The sequence below is a fragment of the Miscanthus floridulus genome, chromosome 2 (assembly GCF_019320115.1).
Source record: "Miscanthus floridulus cultivar M001 chromosome 2, ASM1932011v1, whole genome shotgun sequence".
Lineage (NCBI taxonomy): Eukaryota > Viridiplantae > Streptophyta > Magnoliopsida > Poales > Poaceae > Miscanthus > Miscanthus floridulus.
This window is the reverse complement of record NC_089581.1, coordinates 62,035,144-62,055,587: the sequence shown is the minus strand read 5'-3', so window position 1 is coordinate 62,055,587 and position 20,444 is coordinate 62,035,144. Positions and strand designations below refer to the sequence as shown.

Below are 20,444 nucleotides of genomic sequence, written 5' to 3'. Positions count from 1 at the left end.
CTTCTTCGCTACATCATTGATGAGACTATAATTGGGGATGGGTTTACCTTCTATTCGCCTAGAGGCTTTTTGGTATCCATGCACTATGATAACGCCAAATGGCGATGGCATTTTCATGCACAAGTAGCTCTGCTTTATGACTATCTCGAATCTTCTTAGAACGCCCCTACCAAATATGGTAGTCTAGGGATAATCCCTGTTCACTATATCAAAGGTGATTCTCTTCATGCGGACCCTTTCGCCCTCGGTGAATGATACAGGTATGGCTTTCTTTCCTAGTGCATCAATCTTCTTCCCAGCAAAACTATACAGGGAATTGGTGGCTAGCTCAAGTGTGCACCTATCTAGATTCATTTGCTCGAATGGCTTGATGAATAGGATATCTATGGAGCTGCTGTTATCTATGAGGATGTTATGCAGTGTGAAACCAGCGACGTTCGTCGTAGCGATGAATGCATCAATATGCGGATAATCTCACACTTGGAAGTCATTTTCATCGAAAGTTATTGGGACCATGGACCATGCTGGTATGTTGAGAGGTAGCTTAGGCGAGACTGTGTCGACCCTTCTCTCATATTCCCTTCTTGCCCTTTTGCTCTCGTGCTCCTGATTGGACCCGCCGGTGATGGCGAATATGTGACCTTACAAAGGTAGGATGTTGTTTACAACATGATGCTCCTAGGCATTCTCTTGTTTTGCTTGGTGAATCTGGCTAGACTACTGTTGCTCTTACTGAGCTAGCAAAGATACGACAACTAAGTGCCCTGGTGCTAGGCGAAATGCTGATAAGCTTGGTAGGCGGGCTATTCCTAGGTGTACAGGGACTGGAAGTATCCCTATGAATAGCTGGGTTGTTGAAAGGCACTACTGTTTGACAGCATGTAAGGGTGACTGAAAACCTGATGAGGGGGAATTTCACGGCTAGCATTGTGGAATACGTGTTTGGTTGCTTCGTTGCTTCTTGCGGTATCATCTTTCTCTTTAGGTTCTCTTGCCATTTTGTTGTACTTGTAGTCTTTCATGACATGGCCGGTGTTTTCGCTGCAAACGGCGCAATATGGCTGTCTTTGGCCTCTACCTCTTCCTCTAGCATCTCGGTCGTCGCACGATCCATGGCCTCCATGACTAGGATGGTCAAACCCCCTGTGTTGCTGATTCTGCAAAGACCTAGGGGGTAGCTGGTCTAATGCAAACTATCCTAACTCTTCTTGGAGGTTGTTGATTGAGCAAAAAGGCTTTACATTCCATTGTACAGGTGTTTGCGGCGGCCTTGGTGTTTTGTTCGTTGCAAGTTGCTTTTTGCCTTTTCAAATCATCATCAAATCTTGCGTACTAGCCCATTACCTCGAACAGCTCCTTTACAATTCTAGGCTAGTTTCTGGCAAAATGGGTGGTGCATTGACCTATGGCTAGACCCTCGATCATTGCTGCTATCAATGTTGCTTCCAAGACATTTGGTACCAATGCCTTGATCTGTATGAATCTTTCTAGATATTCGGATAGGGCTCGTCATCTCGCTGGATACAGTTCAGTAGGTCTCTTGTGGTTTTCGCTCTAGGCTGATAGCTTTGGAAGGTGGAGAGTAGCTCTGCCTTGAGTTGCTGCCAAGAGTGGATTGAGAGGGGCTTTAGCAAAGTGTACCAGTCGTGCATGATGTCTTCGACCACCATGATGAGTGACTTTGCTAGAGTCTGGGTGTCTCCCCAGCAGAAACCACGACTGTTTCATAGCTGGCTATAAATTTCTTAGGATTATCCTTTCCATCGGAAGTAGGGATGCGAGGTTTGTAACCTGGCGGCCATGGGTACAGCCAGTCTCCCACATCTTCGTTGTGCAAGGGGGCATCTAGGATAATGATGTTTTCTCCATCTAGCACGGCAGCTGTGGCGCCTGCTCTGTGCAACCCCTGGGTTTCCCTCAGCAATCTTTCTCTCTGCATTTTGGCTTGTCGGATTGCGTGCTGAGTCTGATCGGCTCCATTTCACACTACCACTTGCTATAGCAGCTATTCCTTTTCGCGTTGTAGCCTGGTGATATCTTGCTGATACTAATCTAACTTCCTCAGATCCCTAGCTTGTTCTGTGATTTCACCATCTTCGTCTTCTTCCACTATCTCATTTCCGTCTTGGTCGAGTTTGACTTCCTAAGCTATACCCTCGGGCATCTTGTCTCGACTACAAGGGGGATTCGGTCATCTCCCTTCGGCTGAGGTGCAGGTGGTTCCATCGATGCTGCCACGCCATTCCGCGCGCTTTCTCTACGGTGATGGCAGCTGTGGCTCTTGGTATCTCCGCTCTATCCATTGGTGGTTTGGGTGCTTTGTTCTTTGGTGGCATGATAAGCTCGAGCGACAACCATGGTGGGAACCAATGTTGTTCTAGGCCTTAGCCTTTGAACACCTGGTCATCACGTGAGTGAATCAGTAGGACGAATAGCCAAACAAAGTCGAGTGAGCAAAACACAAATAGTTCATATGTTATTTCATTAGTCTCTCCTCTTTACAATCCCCAGCCTCGAAGCTATTTATAGATGCCTGTACGCTTTTTATGGACAATAATACCCCTACAACCACTACATATTCGGGTTATATTCCTACCTACCCTGGACTTGTTCAGCCTTTTGGGGATGTTGCCCACCCTAGAAAATGTTGGCCCTCAGGTTGTCGCCTGGTCCCGCACCGAGCCGCCGCTCCACCGACCGAGCTAGCCGACAGATTGGTGTTGTCGGTGTCTTGTCACCCGGTGAACTCCTTTCCAAGCAAAAACCTGCAAGATCAGCCATTTGGACTAGCGTTAACTATCCACCTTGGAGAATGGTCCAAACCACTTTGTCACCTCTGCCAACTTTTCACGGGGCGGCTCCCGCCGAGCCAAAACAACTATTTGTCAGGCCGAAAGCACTTGTGCGGCTTGGCGTGTTGTGGTGGTTTCAGTGGCGGCGTTCCTTGGACCACTATTCGCCATGGCGAAACGATGCCCCGCTCGTCTGCCCCTTTTGACCTAGAGAAGAGGGTAGACCTCATAACTGAGTTGCGATAATATTTCATCACGAGAAGTGATGGCGGCTCTAGGCAAATGGGGGCGGCCCTAGACCGTCGGACGAAAACACGGTCGCCACCCCCCGGGTCCTCCCTATCGGCCCACATCTTGTCATTTTGCTGTAGCGAAATGCTGGACGCACGTTGGGGGACAGCGTCAGAGCCTAGGGCTGCCCGCAGAGTGGGGTTGCCCCCAACACATAGCAGGAGGAAAATTTTGGATTAATGTCAAATTTCTCATCAACTACTTTCTTCAATAAAGAGTTATCGTTTGAGTGATACCTAGCAACCCAGGAGGCAAGCGAGCACAAATTGAGGCAACCAAGATTTGTTATGCTGAGCCCCTCATATTTTTTATTTTGGGCTATCAATTGCCAACTTGCTAAATGATATTTGTGACCATTGTCTTGATTATTCTAGAAAAAGTGACCCATATGAGAGATGAGAGTTTATAGCTTCTACTACCCACTTGGGAAACTTAATGATAGACATCAAGTAAATTGGAATACTGGGCAAACAAGATTTAAGTAAGGCTAGCTTCCCCCATATAAGAGGAGACTATGCCTGTAACTAGTAATTCTCTTAACTATCTTATCTATTATTGGTTGTTGTTCCTCTCTTTTGAGCTTAGCAAAATGAAGGGGGCTCCTAGATATTTAAAGGGGAAGGTACCTCTTTTATTATAGAAATGCCTAGAGAAACTATTTTCTTCCTTCTCCTCAATATCAATAGTCAACAAGTCACATTTATCTTTATTGATTCTCATGCCTAATAAACTTTCAAAGCAGTCTAAGAGCCACTTTAGATTCCTAGCCTTGACTATGTCATTTTCTAAGAAGAGTATAGTATCATCAGCATATTGCGGGGATACTATACCTCCTTGATAGACATTTGGCATCAAACCAGAAATTAAACCATTATTTGATACTTTGTTGAGGTTTTTGGTAAAAACGCCAATGACCAAATTGAAGAGAACGGGTGCAAGGGGACCCCTTTGCCTAAGTCCCTTCGTAGGTTAAAAATAATAATTATTTTCATCATTAATTCTAACACAAATGGAACCATGTCTAACTATCTTCCTAATCCAGGAAACAATTGTTTCATCTTTAACACAAATATATGCTTCAAAAAAATTATTTATCTCAAGGAGAATAGAAAAATATTCATAAAAATCTAGAAAATTCCCAAAACCTTATAGTTGATATGTAAACATGTATTGAAATTTTTTGCAACAAATAATATGTGACCAGCATGAATACATAAATGCATTTAGCATTAATGTATGTTGCATTCATGTTGGTTATATCTCACGTTTTTGTCATGCAAAGTGTTTAAAACATGTTTATACATCGATTAGAATGTTTTGAGAATTTTCTAGTTTTTTATTTTTTTCCACCTAGAACTAAAACCCATTCTTAAAGTTTTTAAAGATGTTTTTACGAGCTCTATATATTTTATTTGGATTTTTCATAACTTAACCTATCTCTAGATTTTTTTTCTGAATTTTAAATCTTAGAGACATTTTCTATGGTTTAAAAACCTTATCAAGTATTTATCGATTTTTGTAAATAAAAAACAAAAATGCCTTCAAAGCTACTCCAAACTAGGGTAGAAAGGAAATTTAAACAGTTTTGAGAGTTCAAAGATAATATGTTTAGTTTTGGAGTTTGACGGAAAAAAAAACTAAATTACAGCAATAGTTGATAGAGCATGAATGGACATTCTCCGCCTGCTATTTTTTTAGCAAATTTTCCGCCCGCTTGTTGATATGCGGAGACGAGATGGGCATCCATGCGTTTGCGACCTTTTTTTTTTTTTTTGAGCAAATGCGTTTGCGACCTGGGCATGTTTCGCTGGCACGAGCGCGAGGATGCACATGCGGCCGCCCAAATTGGGCCTAATGGGCCATGCAACACGGCGGATGCCGCTGAATTCGAAAATAGCCTGCACATATTTCTCAAAAAAAAAAAAACCTGCACATCTGCAGTGCAGTGTAGCTGTGAATTAGGAACCGTTTGTAGCAGGGGTGTCGGCCGCTGGGCGGCCGACAGGAGGCTGTGGGAGCCGGAGCCGGTGGAGCTCGAATTTCTGGCTCCGGCTGCTGCGACGGCATCTGTGAGTGGGGAGGAACGGAGAGAGAAAAAGGGCTTCGATAAACGGTGAAATACGTATAGATGAACAGTGATTTCGGTGCAGGAGCCGGAGCCGCCCGCAGCCAGCCAAACGGGTAAAAAAAGCTGTGAATTAGTAGGACCCAGCAAACGACGGCTGCAAGAAAGGTGATACACATCACAATGAACAATCGTTGCATAATAGACAATCTTCGCCAGAAAACAAGCCGTATTGTGATTCGCGAACCATTTGTCCAATACTTAGGGCATGTTTGGCATGGCTCCACTTCAGAACTCCAGCAACTCCAGCAAAAAATCTAGCCAAACACCCCAGCTCCAAAACTCCATAGAACTGCCAACTCCATGGAGCTATAATGTAAATGGGGGGTGGAGTTTTGGAGCACCTCTTTTGTTGCTCCAGAACCCTCTCTTTTGAACCTCCTCGTGGAGTTGGTAGGTAATTACCCACCAATGCCACTGATTACAGAAAAAATGGTTCAATTCTATTTTTCCGAGCCCCCCCCCCCCCCGCGCCGTGACTCCCTCCCTCCTGCGCCGTTGTCTTCCTCCCCCGCTGCCCCTCCTACTGCCCCTCTTGCCGCCCTTCCTGCTGCCCCTCCCGCCCGCAGCCGCCGCGAGCCCGTGACCACACCACTTAAACCCACAGCCCTGGGCATGGCGGGGATGAGGAAGGGCACCGTGGTTGCCGCCGAACCGGCTCTCGAGCAGCGGTCGTCCTCGGATCCGATCCTTCCTGGGGCCACCCCTCTCCCCGCCGTGCCGCGCCACGCCGGATTGCGGACGCTTGCGCGGACGACGGTACTGCAACGGCTAGGGCTAGGGTCAGGGACTCTGGGGGCGGGGTCCTTGGCTACTTCTGGTCGCGGGCCTAGTCTGGCGACGCGGGATCTGAGCCGCCATTGATGGGTTTTCTTTGGAGCATTGGTTGCGAATGTTTTCCTCGGCTCCTCGCCGCCGCCATCAACAGCGCCCCACCCCTGTCAACAGCCGCTCGGGGCGCCGCTCCTGTGGCACATCTCGTCGAGGGCGCGCGTGCCGTGCAGTCCAGGCCGCCCGCCAAGAGCAGCGCGATGGCAAGCGCGTCCATTAGCACAGAGCCCTCGACGGCCAGCAATGATTTTGGTTTGTACTCGATGGTCGATGTAGCAGTTTCGGTGTCGCAAGCGAGCCGTTGCTGTCCCTGAGGAAGAAAAGAGGAGAATAAGAGGATGACAGGTGGGACCATGAGTTGGGGGCAAGAATGACAATTCACCTTCAAACTCCTCTTTTCTAGAGCTGGGGACATCCTCCCAGCCAAACACCTTAATCAGATAGCTCCAACTTCACCTAGAATTGACTCCATCTAGAGTTCTGGAGTGGAGCAGCTCCACCCAGAGTCGGAGCCATGCCCAAACAGGACCTTAGTATAAACGCTATCGCCACACTCGATTAACCAGAACGCATACAGGTTGCACACAAGAATTAACTCATCGCCCGGCGCGTCTCGATCATAAGCTACTGTCCCTTGCCCTGCGCCAGGGTCTCGGCGATGCCCTTGGAGAGGCAGAGGGCGATGGACTGAATGGTGATCATGGGGTTCACGCCCACCGCCGTGGGCAGCAGGCTGCCGTCGCACACGTACAGCCCCTCCGCCTCCCAGCTCTCGCCGCGCCCATCCACGGCGCCGTCTTTAGGGCTGGACCCCATACGGCAGCTGCCCATCTGGTGCGCCGAGCAGTGGAGCGCCCACTTGTCGGCCCTCGAGTGCATGGGCCCCTTCTCGATGGTCACCTCGTCCAGGAACGCCTCGAGGTCCTCGTCGCGGAGGCCCTTGCACCGCAGCCGGAGCCCGTCACTGCGGTGTGTGCCGACCTCGGCGGCCCCCGCCGCCACCAGGACGCGCAGCGCGCGGCGTAGGCCGCTGCGGAGCTCCTCGATGTCCTCGCGGCTCGGGGTAAAGCGCACGCGTCCCTCGCCGTCCACGAACCCGACGCCGCGGTCGCGGACCAGCGCAAAGGCGTGCGCTGTGCGGGAATACCGGCGCATGCGCTCCTTCATGTCGCGGCCGGACTCCCACGGCACCATGGCGGCGAAGGCGCCAGGCCCCAGCGCCGGCGTCTCGATGATGGTGCGCTCCGTGACGCGGTGCATGCTGGTGATGATGCCGCCCTCGAAGCACTTGCCAGGGAGCGGGGGATCCTGCTTGTTCTCCGGGAAGTAACCCCACGCCATGGACACCGGGTGGAGGTGGAGGTTGCTGCCGATGTGCCGGTTCTTGAGCCCGCTGTTGCGCAGCAGCGGCGGCGTCATCAGCGCCCCGCACGCCGCGATCGAAACCTTGGCCTCGATGCGCAGCTTCTTGGTGACGCCGTTGCTCGCGCACGTCGCCACCAGGCCCACGCACTTCTTGCCCCGCCCGCTCCCACTGCTGCGGTTCTTCTCGAAGACGAAGTGCTCGGCCTTGCAGCCGGTCAGGATGACCGCGCCGCCCGCGACGGCGTCCACGAGCCACGTCGTGTCGGTGCCGCGCTTGTCTCCAGTCGGGCAACCGAAGTTGCAGCTCCCGCAGAAGTGGCCATCCGACGAGTTGCGCGGCACGGCGTCGGCGCACAGCCCGAGAGCCTCACACCCGCGGCGGACCACCTTGTTCTGGAACCCCTCCTCCCGGCACTTGTCGGTCACGGCGAGCCGGGCGCACACTGCGTCCATGGCCTGCACATACCCGGGGCCCGCGAACACCGGGAGCCCGTGCTCGCGCGCCCACTCCTGGGTCACCTCCTCAGGCGTGCGGATGCTCGCCGACCAGTTCACTGCCGAGCCGCCGCCGACCGTGGCGCCCGTGAAGATCATCGTGGTCACGTTGGACGTGCAGAAGATGCCTCCCCGCTCGAAGAGGCGCTCCATGGACGGGCCCTCGATCGAGCTGTAGTCCTCGGCGGTAAAGTAGTCTCCTTTCTCGACGACCACCACCTTGTACCCCGCGGACGCGAGCACGGCCGCGGCCACGCCACCGCCACAGCCTGACCCTACGATGACGGCGTCGCATTGCACTGTATGGTGGTTCGCGTCCGACGCCGCCGGCTTCACCGTGAGCCCCCTCCCCACTAGCGATCTGAGCAGCGCGTTGTCGTTCAGCAGTCTGGTCTCCACGACGCCGACGTCGAGAGGCCGGGATGGCGACGGTGTCACCTCCGTCCGAGTCAGATCCTCCGGTGGCTCGTGCACGCTGTATCCTATCGCTTTCCAGTATGGATTCTCAGAGTTCTCGTTCACCTGCATGTTTAGAGGAGTTGAAGAACAGAAAAATTTGCACTGACATGTTTATTTGCCTATGATCTTGGAGATGAAAAGTGATGATTGTGATAAACATTGTATGTATATTGAAGGGAAAAAACATTCCATAGCATCAATGGTTTGCCAGAAAAAGTAAGGCCACAATTTTCTTTTCTTTTGGTGTGCAACAAATGGATGAAATTTCGGCATGCTTTGTGGCTATGGTTGGTGACCTTGATTATACACGTTCTATTGTTAAACAAGCTTCCTTGATCACATCAATTCTCCAATCAAGTTAATTGTTATACCACTATCAGGTTACACACAAGAACCAGATATATTTATGGTCCCTTCTCATGGACTGAGACGCCTTAAATTAGTACGGTACTAGACTACTTGTGTGTTATACTATCTCCCATGACACTTGAAAAACAAAAACGTGCATGGCCAAGTAGACTGATCCAGGATAGGATCGACTGGTGCCAAAACCATGTTGCATTCAGATAAACAGTCATTTTCAGTTTTCAGAACTGAATTAAGTTGTCCGAGCAAGACTTTTTAGTTTGGTATTCATAAAAAAAAATGCTGACAGTTGATCGGAGGATGGATTGGCCTGTCAAGAAACTGCATATACTAGTTAGAATTGACAGGTGCCAAAACCAACTCGCATTCAGATGAACACAGCGATTTTCAGTCTTCACAACTGAAACTGAGTGGTCCGAACAAGATTTTATAGCTTGGTGTTCTGATGAAAATTTAAATGCTGACAGTTGATAGGAGGATCAGTTACCCTTTCAAGAAACTGTATGATGGTCCTGTACTACACATACAGTGACTGGAATTGCAGCGGGTAACCACCCAAGAAAACAAAATCGACGATACTGACGGATTTCAATCAGGACGATACATTTCCAAGCTTCAGAAAGACAGAAAGCAACAGCATGGTATAGACTTCCAGATTCGTGTAAGCGTGAAAGTACTTAATTTACCTGGAGAGAGATCAGAGACAGCCTGTACCTCTCGCAGAGCTATCCTATAGTTATTATGCAATTCTAAGGCATCCAAGAGGCTGAACAGATAGCAAGGGTGTGTTTAGTTCGCGAAATGAAAATTTTTGGATGTCACATCGGATGTTTTGGGATGTCGAAAAGGGTTTTCGGATACTAATAAAAAAACTAATTACATAGCTCGCCTGGAAACTGCAAGACGAATTTATTAAGCCTAATTAATCCATCATTAGCGCATGTTAGTTACTGTAGCACTTATGGCTAATCATGGACTAATTAGTCTTAAAACATTCGTCTCGTGATTTACAACCAAACTGTGTAATTTTTTTTCGTCTATATTTAATACTCCATACATGCATCGTAAGATTTGATGTGATAGTTTTGGGTGAAAAATTTTGCTACCGTATAACAATAGTTTCAGATCTCTGCAGTAACACTTAATGCTGTGTCGGCATGGTGTTCCCGTTTGCCGATCATCCCCATGGTGCCTGGACCATCAGCCCGTTCGGGAGGCCGTATCGTATCGTGGATTATTTACTACTGACTGATTTGGTGTGAGAGAAAAATACTATTTCTGGCTGGAAATTCAGATTTTAGAGAACCGGTGACTGACAGTTTGGCCAGTATCATACTATTGCGTTCAGAATAGTGGAAAGTTGCTCGTACTAATTGAGGTTCCAGAACCTAATCTCATACCAATTTTTACTAGTAGCTGCTAAATTTTTATTGCGGTCAACCTGCCATGTGAGAGAACTCGCTGACGTGCAAGCAACGAAGGGAGGGAGAGGGAGCAGAGTACCATGGCGTAGAAGACGTAGTGGCAGAGGATCTTGACGATGGCGAAGGCGATCCGGAGCGGGAAGAGCCAGCGCACCCGGTTCCACCGCTGCAGCGCCGCCTCCCGGCGCTCCGGCGGCATGTCGGCGAACTTGCGGACGTAGGGGAAGCCGCCGCCGGCGAGGCACAGGCGGCCGCACAGCAGCAGCGTGCCCACCCGCGTGCTGAGCACCCACAGCACCACCCACGCCAGGGCCACCGCCTCGCGGATGCACCGCGTCACCATCAGCTCCGCGACCTTTTGTTTGTTTGTCGTAGCAACACGATAAAAACAAACCAAAAATGTCATGCTGTGATCCGTTTAGATACTGGAAAGTTTTTTTTCTTTTTCTTTCCATGTAAATCATGCAGAAATCGAGCTATTTCGCCCAGGCAAGACATGACATCAGTGACTGAGGCTTGTTCCACTGCTCGTAAAGTTACTTGTGCTAATTTGTACGACTAATTTATTAAAAAAGAAAAAATACTATACCATAATTTATAAACCGGTTTATAAGCAAATTTATAATGAAACACTCCCTGAGCTTTGTTTTAAGGCCTTGTTTAGTTGACGAAATTTTTGGCGAAATGGTACTGTAACACTTTCGTTCTTATTTGACAATTAGTGTTCAATCATAGTCTAATTAGACTTAAAAGATTCGTCTCGTGCATTTCATCTAAACTATGTAATTAGTTTTATTTTTTATTTATATTTAATGTGCGATCCAAAAATTCGATGTGATAGAGAATCTTAAAAAAAAATTGTAAAATAGAAGGAACTAAACGGTACCTAAGATAAACTGCCTACGTCCTTCCCACGTAAGTGATAAATACAGACAATAGTACTAGGTGTAACCTCGAATCCTCGATACCACAGTAGTTGGCACTGCTCTACTCCCTCTGTCTCAAACTCTTGTCGCTTTATGATAAATAACTTTAACTAATTTTAAATAAAAAAATGTTAATACCTATGATATATAATTAATATTATTAAATAGATCTCTAAATTTATTTTTATAATAAATTTATTTAAAGATAAAAATATTATATATATTTTCTATAGATCTAATTAAATTGTGGCATGGAAACAAAAAAAAATAACAAAATACGAGACAGAGGGAGTAGGCAGGAATTCAAAAAGTCAGGTCAGGATCACTGAGGTGCGGAACTCTTGTTGAAAAATGACAGCAAGGGCGCGTTTAGTTCGGTAAAGTTTGCACCTGTAAATTTTGTATAGTGTACCATTTTTTATTGTAGCATTTCTTTTATATTTGTGAATTATTATCTAAACATTGACTAATTAGGCTTAAAAGATTCCTCTCGTAAAGTTAAAGTAAACTGTGATGTGATAGATTCTTTTTTATAGTGCACTTTGGGAGAACTAAGGGCGCATTTAATGTAAAAATTTTTGGGTTTTGATTAATGTAACACTTTGTTTGTATTTGATAATTAGTGTCTAATTATGAACTAATTAGATTTGAAAGTTTCGTCGACCGATTTTTTACCCAACTATACAATTAATTTTTTTCGGTCTATATTTAATACTTCATATATATATATCGTAAGATTTAATGTGATAGATTCTGCATAAAATTTTTTTGAGAACTAATCAGACCCTGAACAAGGGCCAGCTACGCCGCCTACTTTCCCGTGCAGCGGACGGGATGTCTTGCCAATTTCAGTGCCAGAGACCGGGACCTGTACCGGTACGAAGCCAGGATTTTTATTTGCTGCCTAGTACTCGTACTACGCTACGTGCAATACTTAGGCCGCGTTTAGAAGCTAAATTTTTTTAGTTTTGGGTACTGTACTCTGTTTGTTTGTATTTAATAATTAGTGTCTAATTATGGATTAATTAGGTTTAAAAGTTTCGTCTCGTGATTTCTCATCCAACTGTACAATTAGTTTTTTTTCATCTACATTTAATACTGCATACATATGCCGTAAAATTTGATGTGATAGGTACTACGTAAAATTTTTTGGGAACTAAACGAGGCCTTACTACCAGCACAGAGCATTAATTCATATTTTACAGCTTATTCTTTTAAATAAAAGAGTATTTTCCTCTCGCAACAGCGAATCGATTAAACCATGTTTCGGCTTGTCCAGCGAAGCGATCGGTGCTTTCAGAGATGGCAAGAATATGTTTTTTTTTTTTTTTTTTGCATAACACAGGAAAAAAATTCACAGATATAACTAATTTGACTAAGCACCAGGGGCAAGGGGAAAAAATCGACCGAGAAGAACGAACAGTGCTACGTTCCTCATCAGAAAAAAAAAACGAACAGTACGCATGTGTGACTGTTGAGTTTGATCGTGGGTTCGGCGGTCACCTCGTCGGGGATGGTAGAGTCGGCGGCGGAGGCGAGGTAGAAGCGCTCGAGGTCCTTGCCGCCGGGCGGGTCCCCGCGGCCAGCGTCGGCGTCCGCGGGCAGCGAGGGGATGAACGCGCCGCACATGGCGCGGAGCGCCTCCATCTGCGCCGGGTGCATCCCGTGCGTGTACCTGTCGCGCTTCCACCCGCCGCGCAGGAGCGGGTGGCCCCTCGTCCTCCTGCCACCACCACCGGACATCGCCGGGGCGGCAACCTTCTCGCTCTCCTCGCCGCCTTCTCGCACCGCCATTATATTGCGCGGCGCCAAGCTCGCGCTCTCGCTCGCTGCAAGAACGACGACACAGAGATATGAAGGCACTACTAGGCGGCAGGCAGGGTTCGTCTTCGGTTAGGGTAAGGCTGCGCCTGCTTCTTGTGGCGGGCGACCTGTGATGATCTGGGCTTGGCCCGCGTGTTTATATAGAGAACTCCGTCAGGCTAGCTTGGCGGCTTGGGACGAGGGAATTCAGGCAGGCAGGTAGCGAGAGAGAGGAGGAAGAGATTGGGACGCGCATCTTTCTCCTCATTCAATACGGCTCACCTTAAAATTGAGTCGTTGAAGCAGTAGAGAGCAGGACCCTGCCATTTCTGGTGAAAGTATAGACGAGGTGCCATACTTGGTTTTGTCCAGTAAAAACACAAATTTGGATGCGGATGCATCTTCAGCATTTTTCACCAGTTCGAAAAGGATACCAGGACCGTCAGCAAAGGCCTCAGCAACCCCAGGTAATGGTCAGGTTCATGGAATCAGTTCAGCCAGTAACAACCGGCGAAGAGACCGCACGCCAAGGTTCTCTGCTACATAATTCATTTAAAATATTTCCATGGACTAAATTATTCACAGACGTTTTAGCCCCAAGAGTGGTGCCAGATGCATCGCCTCAGTCAAGAAGCCACTAGCAGCATTGAAAATAAGGTCAGTCCTAAGAGAAGGTCAAGCAAGAAAGAAGAAATGGTAGATAGCCGAGAAAGAGAAGAAATGGTAGATAGCTGAGTAAGGGACTCGTTCTTCCCCAAAAGTACTTTCTCTTGGGCATAGCAAAAACAACTTGATTGGATTGAGAGCTTTGCCCTTCTTTCACTTCTTGACCAACCCATGCATGAATGAAGGGTAGCGGCCAGGACCAACCGGTGACCAATTCCATGGGTCAGTATGCAAGGCTGGCGACAACCTCACTCATGCACTCGGTGCAGTGGAAAATAATACTATATAGGGAGAGGTTCTTAAATACCTTTTTCCCGGTTCAGAAGAGGAGAGACTACTCCCCATTTTCCTCAACTTTCAATCAATCCGTTTGCCAAATTCTCATCAGTGAGATGAAGGGACCATCTGAGCAAGAAGCACCTCCCACACATAGTGGCTCTTTCTGGTCACACATTGAGATGTGTGCGATTGGGACAAATAGAGGTCAGGGCTTCAATCCACCCTTGATTTACCACTTGTGCGGTGCGTACCGCACCCAAAGCCCAAAATGGTGTATCTTTTCCCCTTTGGGTAGCGTGAGTCCTTCGTACCGCTACTGTTTCTTTGCTTCCTTGCCCATATTTTGAGAAGTAAGTCATTGGTGGAAAAGAATTGCTAGTATTTTGGGCATATTGTAGCGATGAGGACAACTAGGATTTGGCTTCTCTTTATATTATATGAAAACTTTTTTCGCTTCCCAACCTGCTGAAACCGAAGTGTTATAATTCGGCTAGACGAGATAAGATCGTATTCACTGTTTGAAGCAGAAAACTTATATAGAAAATCCATAGTGATATACCAATTCCTTCCCGCGGCCTTGCCCATTGGTATTTTGAAGTCGATCGTGCCAACAGAGAAAGTTTGACTCTCTGAACTTCTTTCAATACTTTGATATGAAAGCTTATCCAAATCGCAAACAATTCCTTCTCCCCTGCAGGCAGGGCTTTCGCCGAACACTAGTCAACTAGGGATCCATAAGCTAGTCAAGTAATATTTAAAGTGGAAGCATAAGAATTTTAAGCGGGGTTCTATCTTCGAAAGTAGAAACAATGAGAAACGAGATTTTGGTACAAGATATCGCCATGCTCATGCTACTCCCATGCCTGCTTCCCAGTCGCTGCTACCAGCCCTTTGAGTGTAAGGTTCCTAACTTTTACCCCGCACTACATTTCCTTCTTCCTTTTCTACCGGGGATGTGCTCCTCAACCTGGACTAGAAAACCTATTATCCAATGGTGAAAGGTATCTTCCCTTAGCCTTTCAAGAAAGAAGACTGGTGCCCTCGTCAGATACTTAGGTTACGCCCCTTCTTATGGAATTGGATGTTCCTACTTTCAGTTGAAGTCAAGTCTGTTCTATGCTTCGTTGCCCCTTCTCACTTCACTATATGGGTGGGTGGTATCACAGCCTACTCTCTTTCTTCTTTAGTTTTAAGAAAAAGAAGGATTTTCAAAATCCTTTTTATCCTTCTATACAATCCAATCATGCAGTCTAGCTCTACTTTACAATTCTATATCTAGCTTTTGAAAAAAAAACCTGCCGCTGACTTACCTTTACCTAGCTGCTTATCTTGGCTATTAAACATATACCGGTGTATAAACCCAACCTTAAATATCTGATGCCTATCCCTTGTCAAGCTACCAACTACTACTTGTAAACTACTACTCACACACAAATGCATACTCAACGTCTGTGGACCAAACCCTTCATCTAAGAATCCCATATCTACAATGCGCCCTTTACTTTTATGATGCGGATTGATTTTCTATTTAATAATGCAAAGAAAGCTTGAATCGTTCATAAAAAATTCCATTATGGGAATCGGGAATAAGGAAAAGCAAAACTAGAGAATAGCTTTAGTAATGTATCCAGGCGGTGGCCCAGCTATTGGTTGTTGGTCAGAGGCCTCCTCTATCCACTCAGAACTGATTCCTACAATGGTTACGGCAAAACAACGGCTTCCTTTCCACCAATACTCCTTGAATTGACGTATATGAGCGTAGTATTAGGTACGCCTGGGGAAGGATTGAATCCTAGAGGAATGAGAGGGAATAGACCTTTGATAAAACTAGTATTTCAAATAAAATCAAAGAAGAAAGTAAAGTATAGAAAGTGAAGAGGAAGACTCTCGGGGAAGAGAGGATTTCTAGGGTATTCCAATCCTTTGATTGCTTTCATCACACATCCCAGTATCCTCATCCCCACACCATCCCTCCTTCACAACCGATTAAGTCACGGCGGAATCAAAAATGTCATGGTTTGTTACGATAAGCTCATAGCTTTATGCGTCATTTCGTGATAAGTAGAGTAGGTAAAGTAGTAGTATAGGGCAGCTAACTATGGAAAGTGCAGTCACAAGGGCTTGGCCAAGTAGCCAAGGTAGGTAAGTAAAGATAAGTCACAGATAGCCAAGAAAAGCACTGGTATAATAGGTGGGAGAATAGCCAAGATATGTTTTTTAGAGTTAGCAAGGTATGTATGCCTATATGGAATAGTGGATAAAGTAAAGGAATAGCTAGTTTAGCAAGTGAGTATGCTACACGAGATATAAGTTTTGAATAGTTTTTTTAAACCATGACTTTAGAGGAGATGTGCTGGCTCAGTTGAACCCTGGGAGAGAAGGATGAACGATTTATTTGCATGAAACTGTTGGCACTACTACTTGATTTTCTTCAACGAATAGCCGAGTAAAGAGTAACATGGGCTATGAAAGCTTGCTTTAAGTAGGCAACTATTCATTCTCTTTTATACTACGCTACACCCTAGTTATCATTTTTTATGAATTCATTCCAATATCGATGAAAGCGGTCCATAGGGAAGTGAGCGGGATAAAATGAAACAATGGAAGAAAGAAGAGGCGCACGGCGGGAAAGTATCCCAAGTGGATTGACTACACCTGTTTTATAGCTTAGGGAAAAAGATCACTTACTCTCTTCGGTCCTCCTCTGAGATTCTTTTTATACTTTTGATGCACAGTCTCTCGACTATTTGCCCAATTTAGACTTGGTAGTTCCACATATACACACGAAGTGGCTCCCTTATCTAGAATTCCTTCTTTTCGTAAGCTTTGTGGATGAGGGGTGGAGCGAGGAAGGGGGAAGTACACCCTACCGACCGCATGCCAAAAATGCATTTCTCCTTTGAATTACTCATTGAATGGAATTTTGCACCGGAAACTTTTCTAGGGGAAGTTCGAATCCGTTCCATTCGGATATTGATCGGTCTTGGTTTGACATGGTTTACGCGTTACTAGTTCCTGGAAGAGTCAATTTCTCCATTAGCTAAACCCTTTCTTACCGTACCTTTGGACTCGTATTTTGTTCGTACACAATCAACGGAGGCCCCCCCAACATATGTTGCAACGTCTTCAATAGCATGCTCTTACTTCGTCTTTCCCTTAATAGGTCATCAAATTTGGTGCTTTTCGATCCCCAGTTGCTATGGGGAACAAAGGCAGAAATACAATAGATTCCTCCATTTAAGTGGTTCTCGCTTCTCCTTGTTCCTGTTCCTAACTCCTCCCCGGGTAGTTCCCAATGTTTGGCACTTTCCATACTTCGTGGGTGCAACATCAACAAATTCGCTCATGATCAAGCTACAACCTAAGATCTCTGACTATATTATGTTAACTATTCATATTTTGTTCATTCCATCGGTATGCTCCGAGGTACCTGTAATTGTGATCTGTTTGCCAGAACCAAGGGGTCTTTCTGTGGAAACCTTCATGAGCAATCATCGTTTTTTGATGGTTTTTCCGCTTATCACAGCAGCTCTTTCCACACCTCTGTATATCTGGTGCCAAATCATCGTCCCTTTCCTTATATATTCGATAATCGAGTTTGCTATCTTTGTGTCATTGATTGTACAAGTTTGTGAAGAGGGCTAGACGAGTAGAATGAGGGAAAGCGGCTCGATCGAGAAAAAAGAGGAGTAGACTAGCCCCCCTAGAACTGAAAAAAGTCACTATCAATGAATTCCCGAGCAATTCTAAACCAACATATGTGATTCATTCCCGTAATGATTATAATAAACAAACAACAAACTCCTTGCCTTATTTTTGGGATGAGTGATACATCCGGCGAGCGCCGGTGAAGAACGCAAGCAAAGCTGGAGCTCAGGCATTGAACTATTCCATCAAGCAAGAGAAAGGAAGCAAACAGGGTTGAAGGCCTGGGGAGCGAACCGAAAGCTTAGCTTTGCGGACTCTTCCTTTATTAGTATAGGCAAGTCAGTACCCTCAAGTAAACTCCCTCTCCCCATACCGATCGAGTACTAAAGCTCTATCCTATTTCTGTTCGATCAAAGCGAAACAGTGGCTTGGCTATCCGACGCTTGATTCTCCAGGTTCGGTTTATCCACGCTTTGTTTTTAGATATCGGGGCTCAATGCTTGTGACCGCCACTCTTCATAAATAGCTTTAGCTCGGGTTCACTGTGTACCCATAGGCTTGTTTATTAGGCTCATACAAATAAACTGGACATCTCGCCGACCTACAACCATACCAAGAAGATCCCTTGATTCTGCTTGCGTCTATCATTCTTCTATAAGGAAGTAAAAAATCAGGTTGGTTAAGCAATTGGTAGCCTCCGGATGAATGGTAGGATCCATCCATAGATGAATAGAAAACTATACTCATCAGGGCTAAAAAAAGAAAGACTAGCAGAAAGAATATCAAACCCCCTCGTAGAGGATTCCAAAAATAAAAAGAAGAGACCTTGAGTCAGCGCATAAAGAATGGAATGGTACATCACCACCATTATTAGTTAGAAATCCATACCATTCACTGAAGCATAGGCCCGAGATCGAGCGCCAAGGTCAAAGCCTTGATGACCGGTAAAGAAAGGGGTCGGCATAAGATTCTATAAGACTCGCTTGGTCCATCAAAGATAGAAAAAGAGAGAATTAGGCAAAACCACCTATCAGCATTCAGACTTAAGAAGATAAAAAGTTCGTACCAAGATGAGGCATCTTTAGATGGAGAAAGAGAAAGTCTAGCAATGACCAGGCTTATACATCTATCAGTCGTGAGCTCAAGGCAAGACAAGAACAATTCCGCAAAGCCTTCGTCCAATCCACAAAGGAGTCAGGAAGAGCCTGATTTTAAGTAGGGGCAAGGGGGAGCTTGGTTGTTTAGGATAAGCATGACGTTGATTCATTTTATAGAAATGCCACATTTGAACCCCGCTTGTTTAAAATAGATACAAACAAGCTACCTACATGTCAGTCAGGTCTGAAAAAGCTACATATATATATCAACTTGCTTGTTGCATATAACAGTGAATATCAGTTTCATTCATCTCTAGGTCTCTAGGAACAAGATCTGTTCTTTCCTTTTTCTTTGTATCAACAAAACCTTTGGATTCAATTAGATGGGGGAATCGAATTGATAGCCTCGACTCGTATCCTAGCTCGTCTGAGAGCTAGCTTCGCTTCAACCAATTCTTTTGTACCCTTAGCTTTATTCAAGTTAGCTTTGGCTATTTCAAGTGCCTATTGAGATTCTTCTGGATCAATGTCACTACCCAGTTCTGCATCATTTCCTAAAATGATGATCTCATTATTAACTATTCTCGCAAAACCACTCCATAGAACCACCATTAACCATTGGTCGTTGAGGAGGCATATTCTCAAAGGACCCATATCTACAGCTGTGTTAATGGGGGCATGGTTTGGTAATACACCAATTTGGCCACTATTAGTAGATAAAATGATTTCTTTCACTTCACAATCCCAAATAATTCGTTTAGGAGTTAGTACATAAAGATTTCATTTCATTTCTTCAATTTGCTCTCCTCTTCTAAGTTTATACCTTTCGTGCTAGCTTCATCGATTGCAGTCACAAGGGCTTGGTCAAGTAGCCAAGGTAGGTAAGTAAAGATAAGTCACGGATAGCCAAGAAAAGCACTGGTATAATAGGTGGGAGAATAGCCAAGATATGTTTTTTTAGAGTTAGCAAGGTATGTATGCCTGTATGGAATAGTGGATAAAGTAAAGGAATAGCCAGTTTAGCAAGTGAGTATGCTGCACGAGATATAAGTTTTGAATAGTTTTTTTAAACCATGACTTTAGAGGAGATGTGCTGGCTCAGTTGAACCCTGGGAGAGAAGGATGAACGATTTATTTGCATGAGACTGTTGGCACTACTACTTGATTTTCTTGAACGAACAGCCGAGTAAAGAGTAACATGGCCTATGAAAGCTTGCTTTAAGTAGGCAACTATTCATTCTCTTTTATACTACGCTACGCCCTAGTTATCATTTTTTATGAATTCATTCCAATATCGATGAAAGCGGTCCATAGGGCAGTGAGCGGGATAAAATGAAACAATGGAAGAAAGAAGAGGCGCACAGCGGGAAAGTATCCCAAGTGGATTGACTACTCCTGTTTTATAGCTTAGGGAAAAAGATCACTTACTCTCTTCGGTCCTCCTCTGAGATTCTTTTTATACTTTTGATGCACAGTCTCTCGTCTATTTGCCCAATTCAGACTTGGTAGTTCCACGTATACACACGAAGTGGCTCCCTTATCTGGAATTCCTTCTTTTCGTAAGCTTTGTGGATGAGGGGCGGAGCGAGGAAGGGGGAAGTACACCCTACCGACCGCATGCCGAAAATGCATTTCTCCTTTGAATTACTCATTGAATGGAATTTCGCACCGGAAACTTTTCTAGGAGAAGTTCGAATCCGTTCCGTTCGGATATTGATCGGTCTTGGTTTGACATGGTTTACGCGTTACTGGTTCCCGGAAGAGTCAATTTCTCCATTAGCTAAACCCTTTCTTACCCTACCTTTGGACTCGTATTTTGTTCGTACACAATCAACGGAGGCCCCCCCGACATATGTTGCAACGTCTTCAATAGCATG

General features: G+C 45.8%; 1 protein-coding gene across 1 annotated transcript; it reads right to left on the bottom strand.

Annotated features, from left to right (window-relative positions):
- Positions 1 to 6,617: 6,617 nt before the first annotated feature.
- LOC136525229 (long-chain-alcohol oxidase FAO1-like) lies at positions 6,618 to 13,158 on the bottom strand. Its single transcript, XM_066518224.1, has 3 exons — positions 12,578 to 13,158; positions 10,228 to 10,503; positions 6,618 to 8,421 (listed from the first exon to the last, which is right to left on the bottom strand). The coding sequence occupies exons 1-3, from the start codon at positions 12,866 to 12,868 to the stop codon at positions 6,664 to 6,666; spliced, it is 2,325 nt and encodes a 774-aa protein (XP_066374321.1). The 5' UTR covers positions 12,869 to 13,158; the 3' UTR covers positions 6,618 to 6,663.
- Between the last annotated feature and the right edge of the window lie 7,286 nt (positions 13,159 to 20,444).

What these genes read in the sequence shown, in the direction of transcription:
- LOC136525229 (XM_066518224.1), bottom strand. Translation starts at nt 12,868, where the DNA reads ATGGCGGTGCGAGAAGGCGGCGAGGAGAGCGAGAAGGTTGCCGCCCCG. An exon ending in ACTCTACCATCCCCGACGAG is followed by an intron (nt 10,504 to 12,577) that starts GTGACCGCCGAA and finishes AACAAACAAAAG; the next exon opens with GTCGCGGAGCTGATGGTGAC. An exon ending in ACTACGTCTTCTACGCCATG is followed by an intron (nt 8,422 to 10,227) that starts GTACTCTGCTCC and finishes CTAAACATGCAG; the next exon opens with GTGAACGAGAACTCTGAGAA.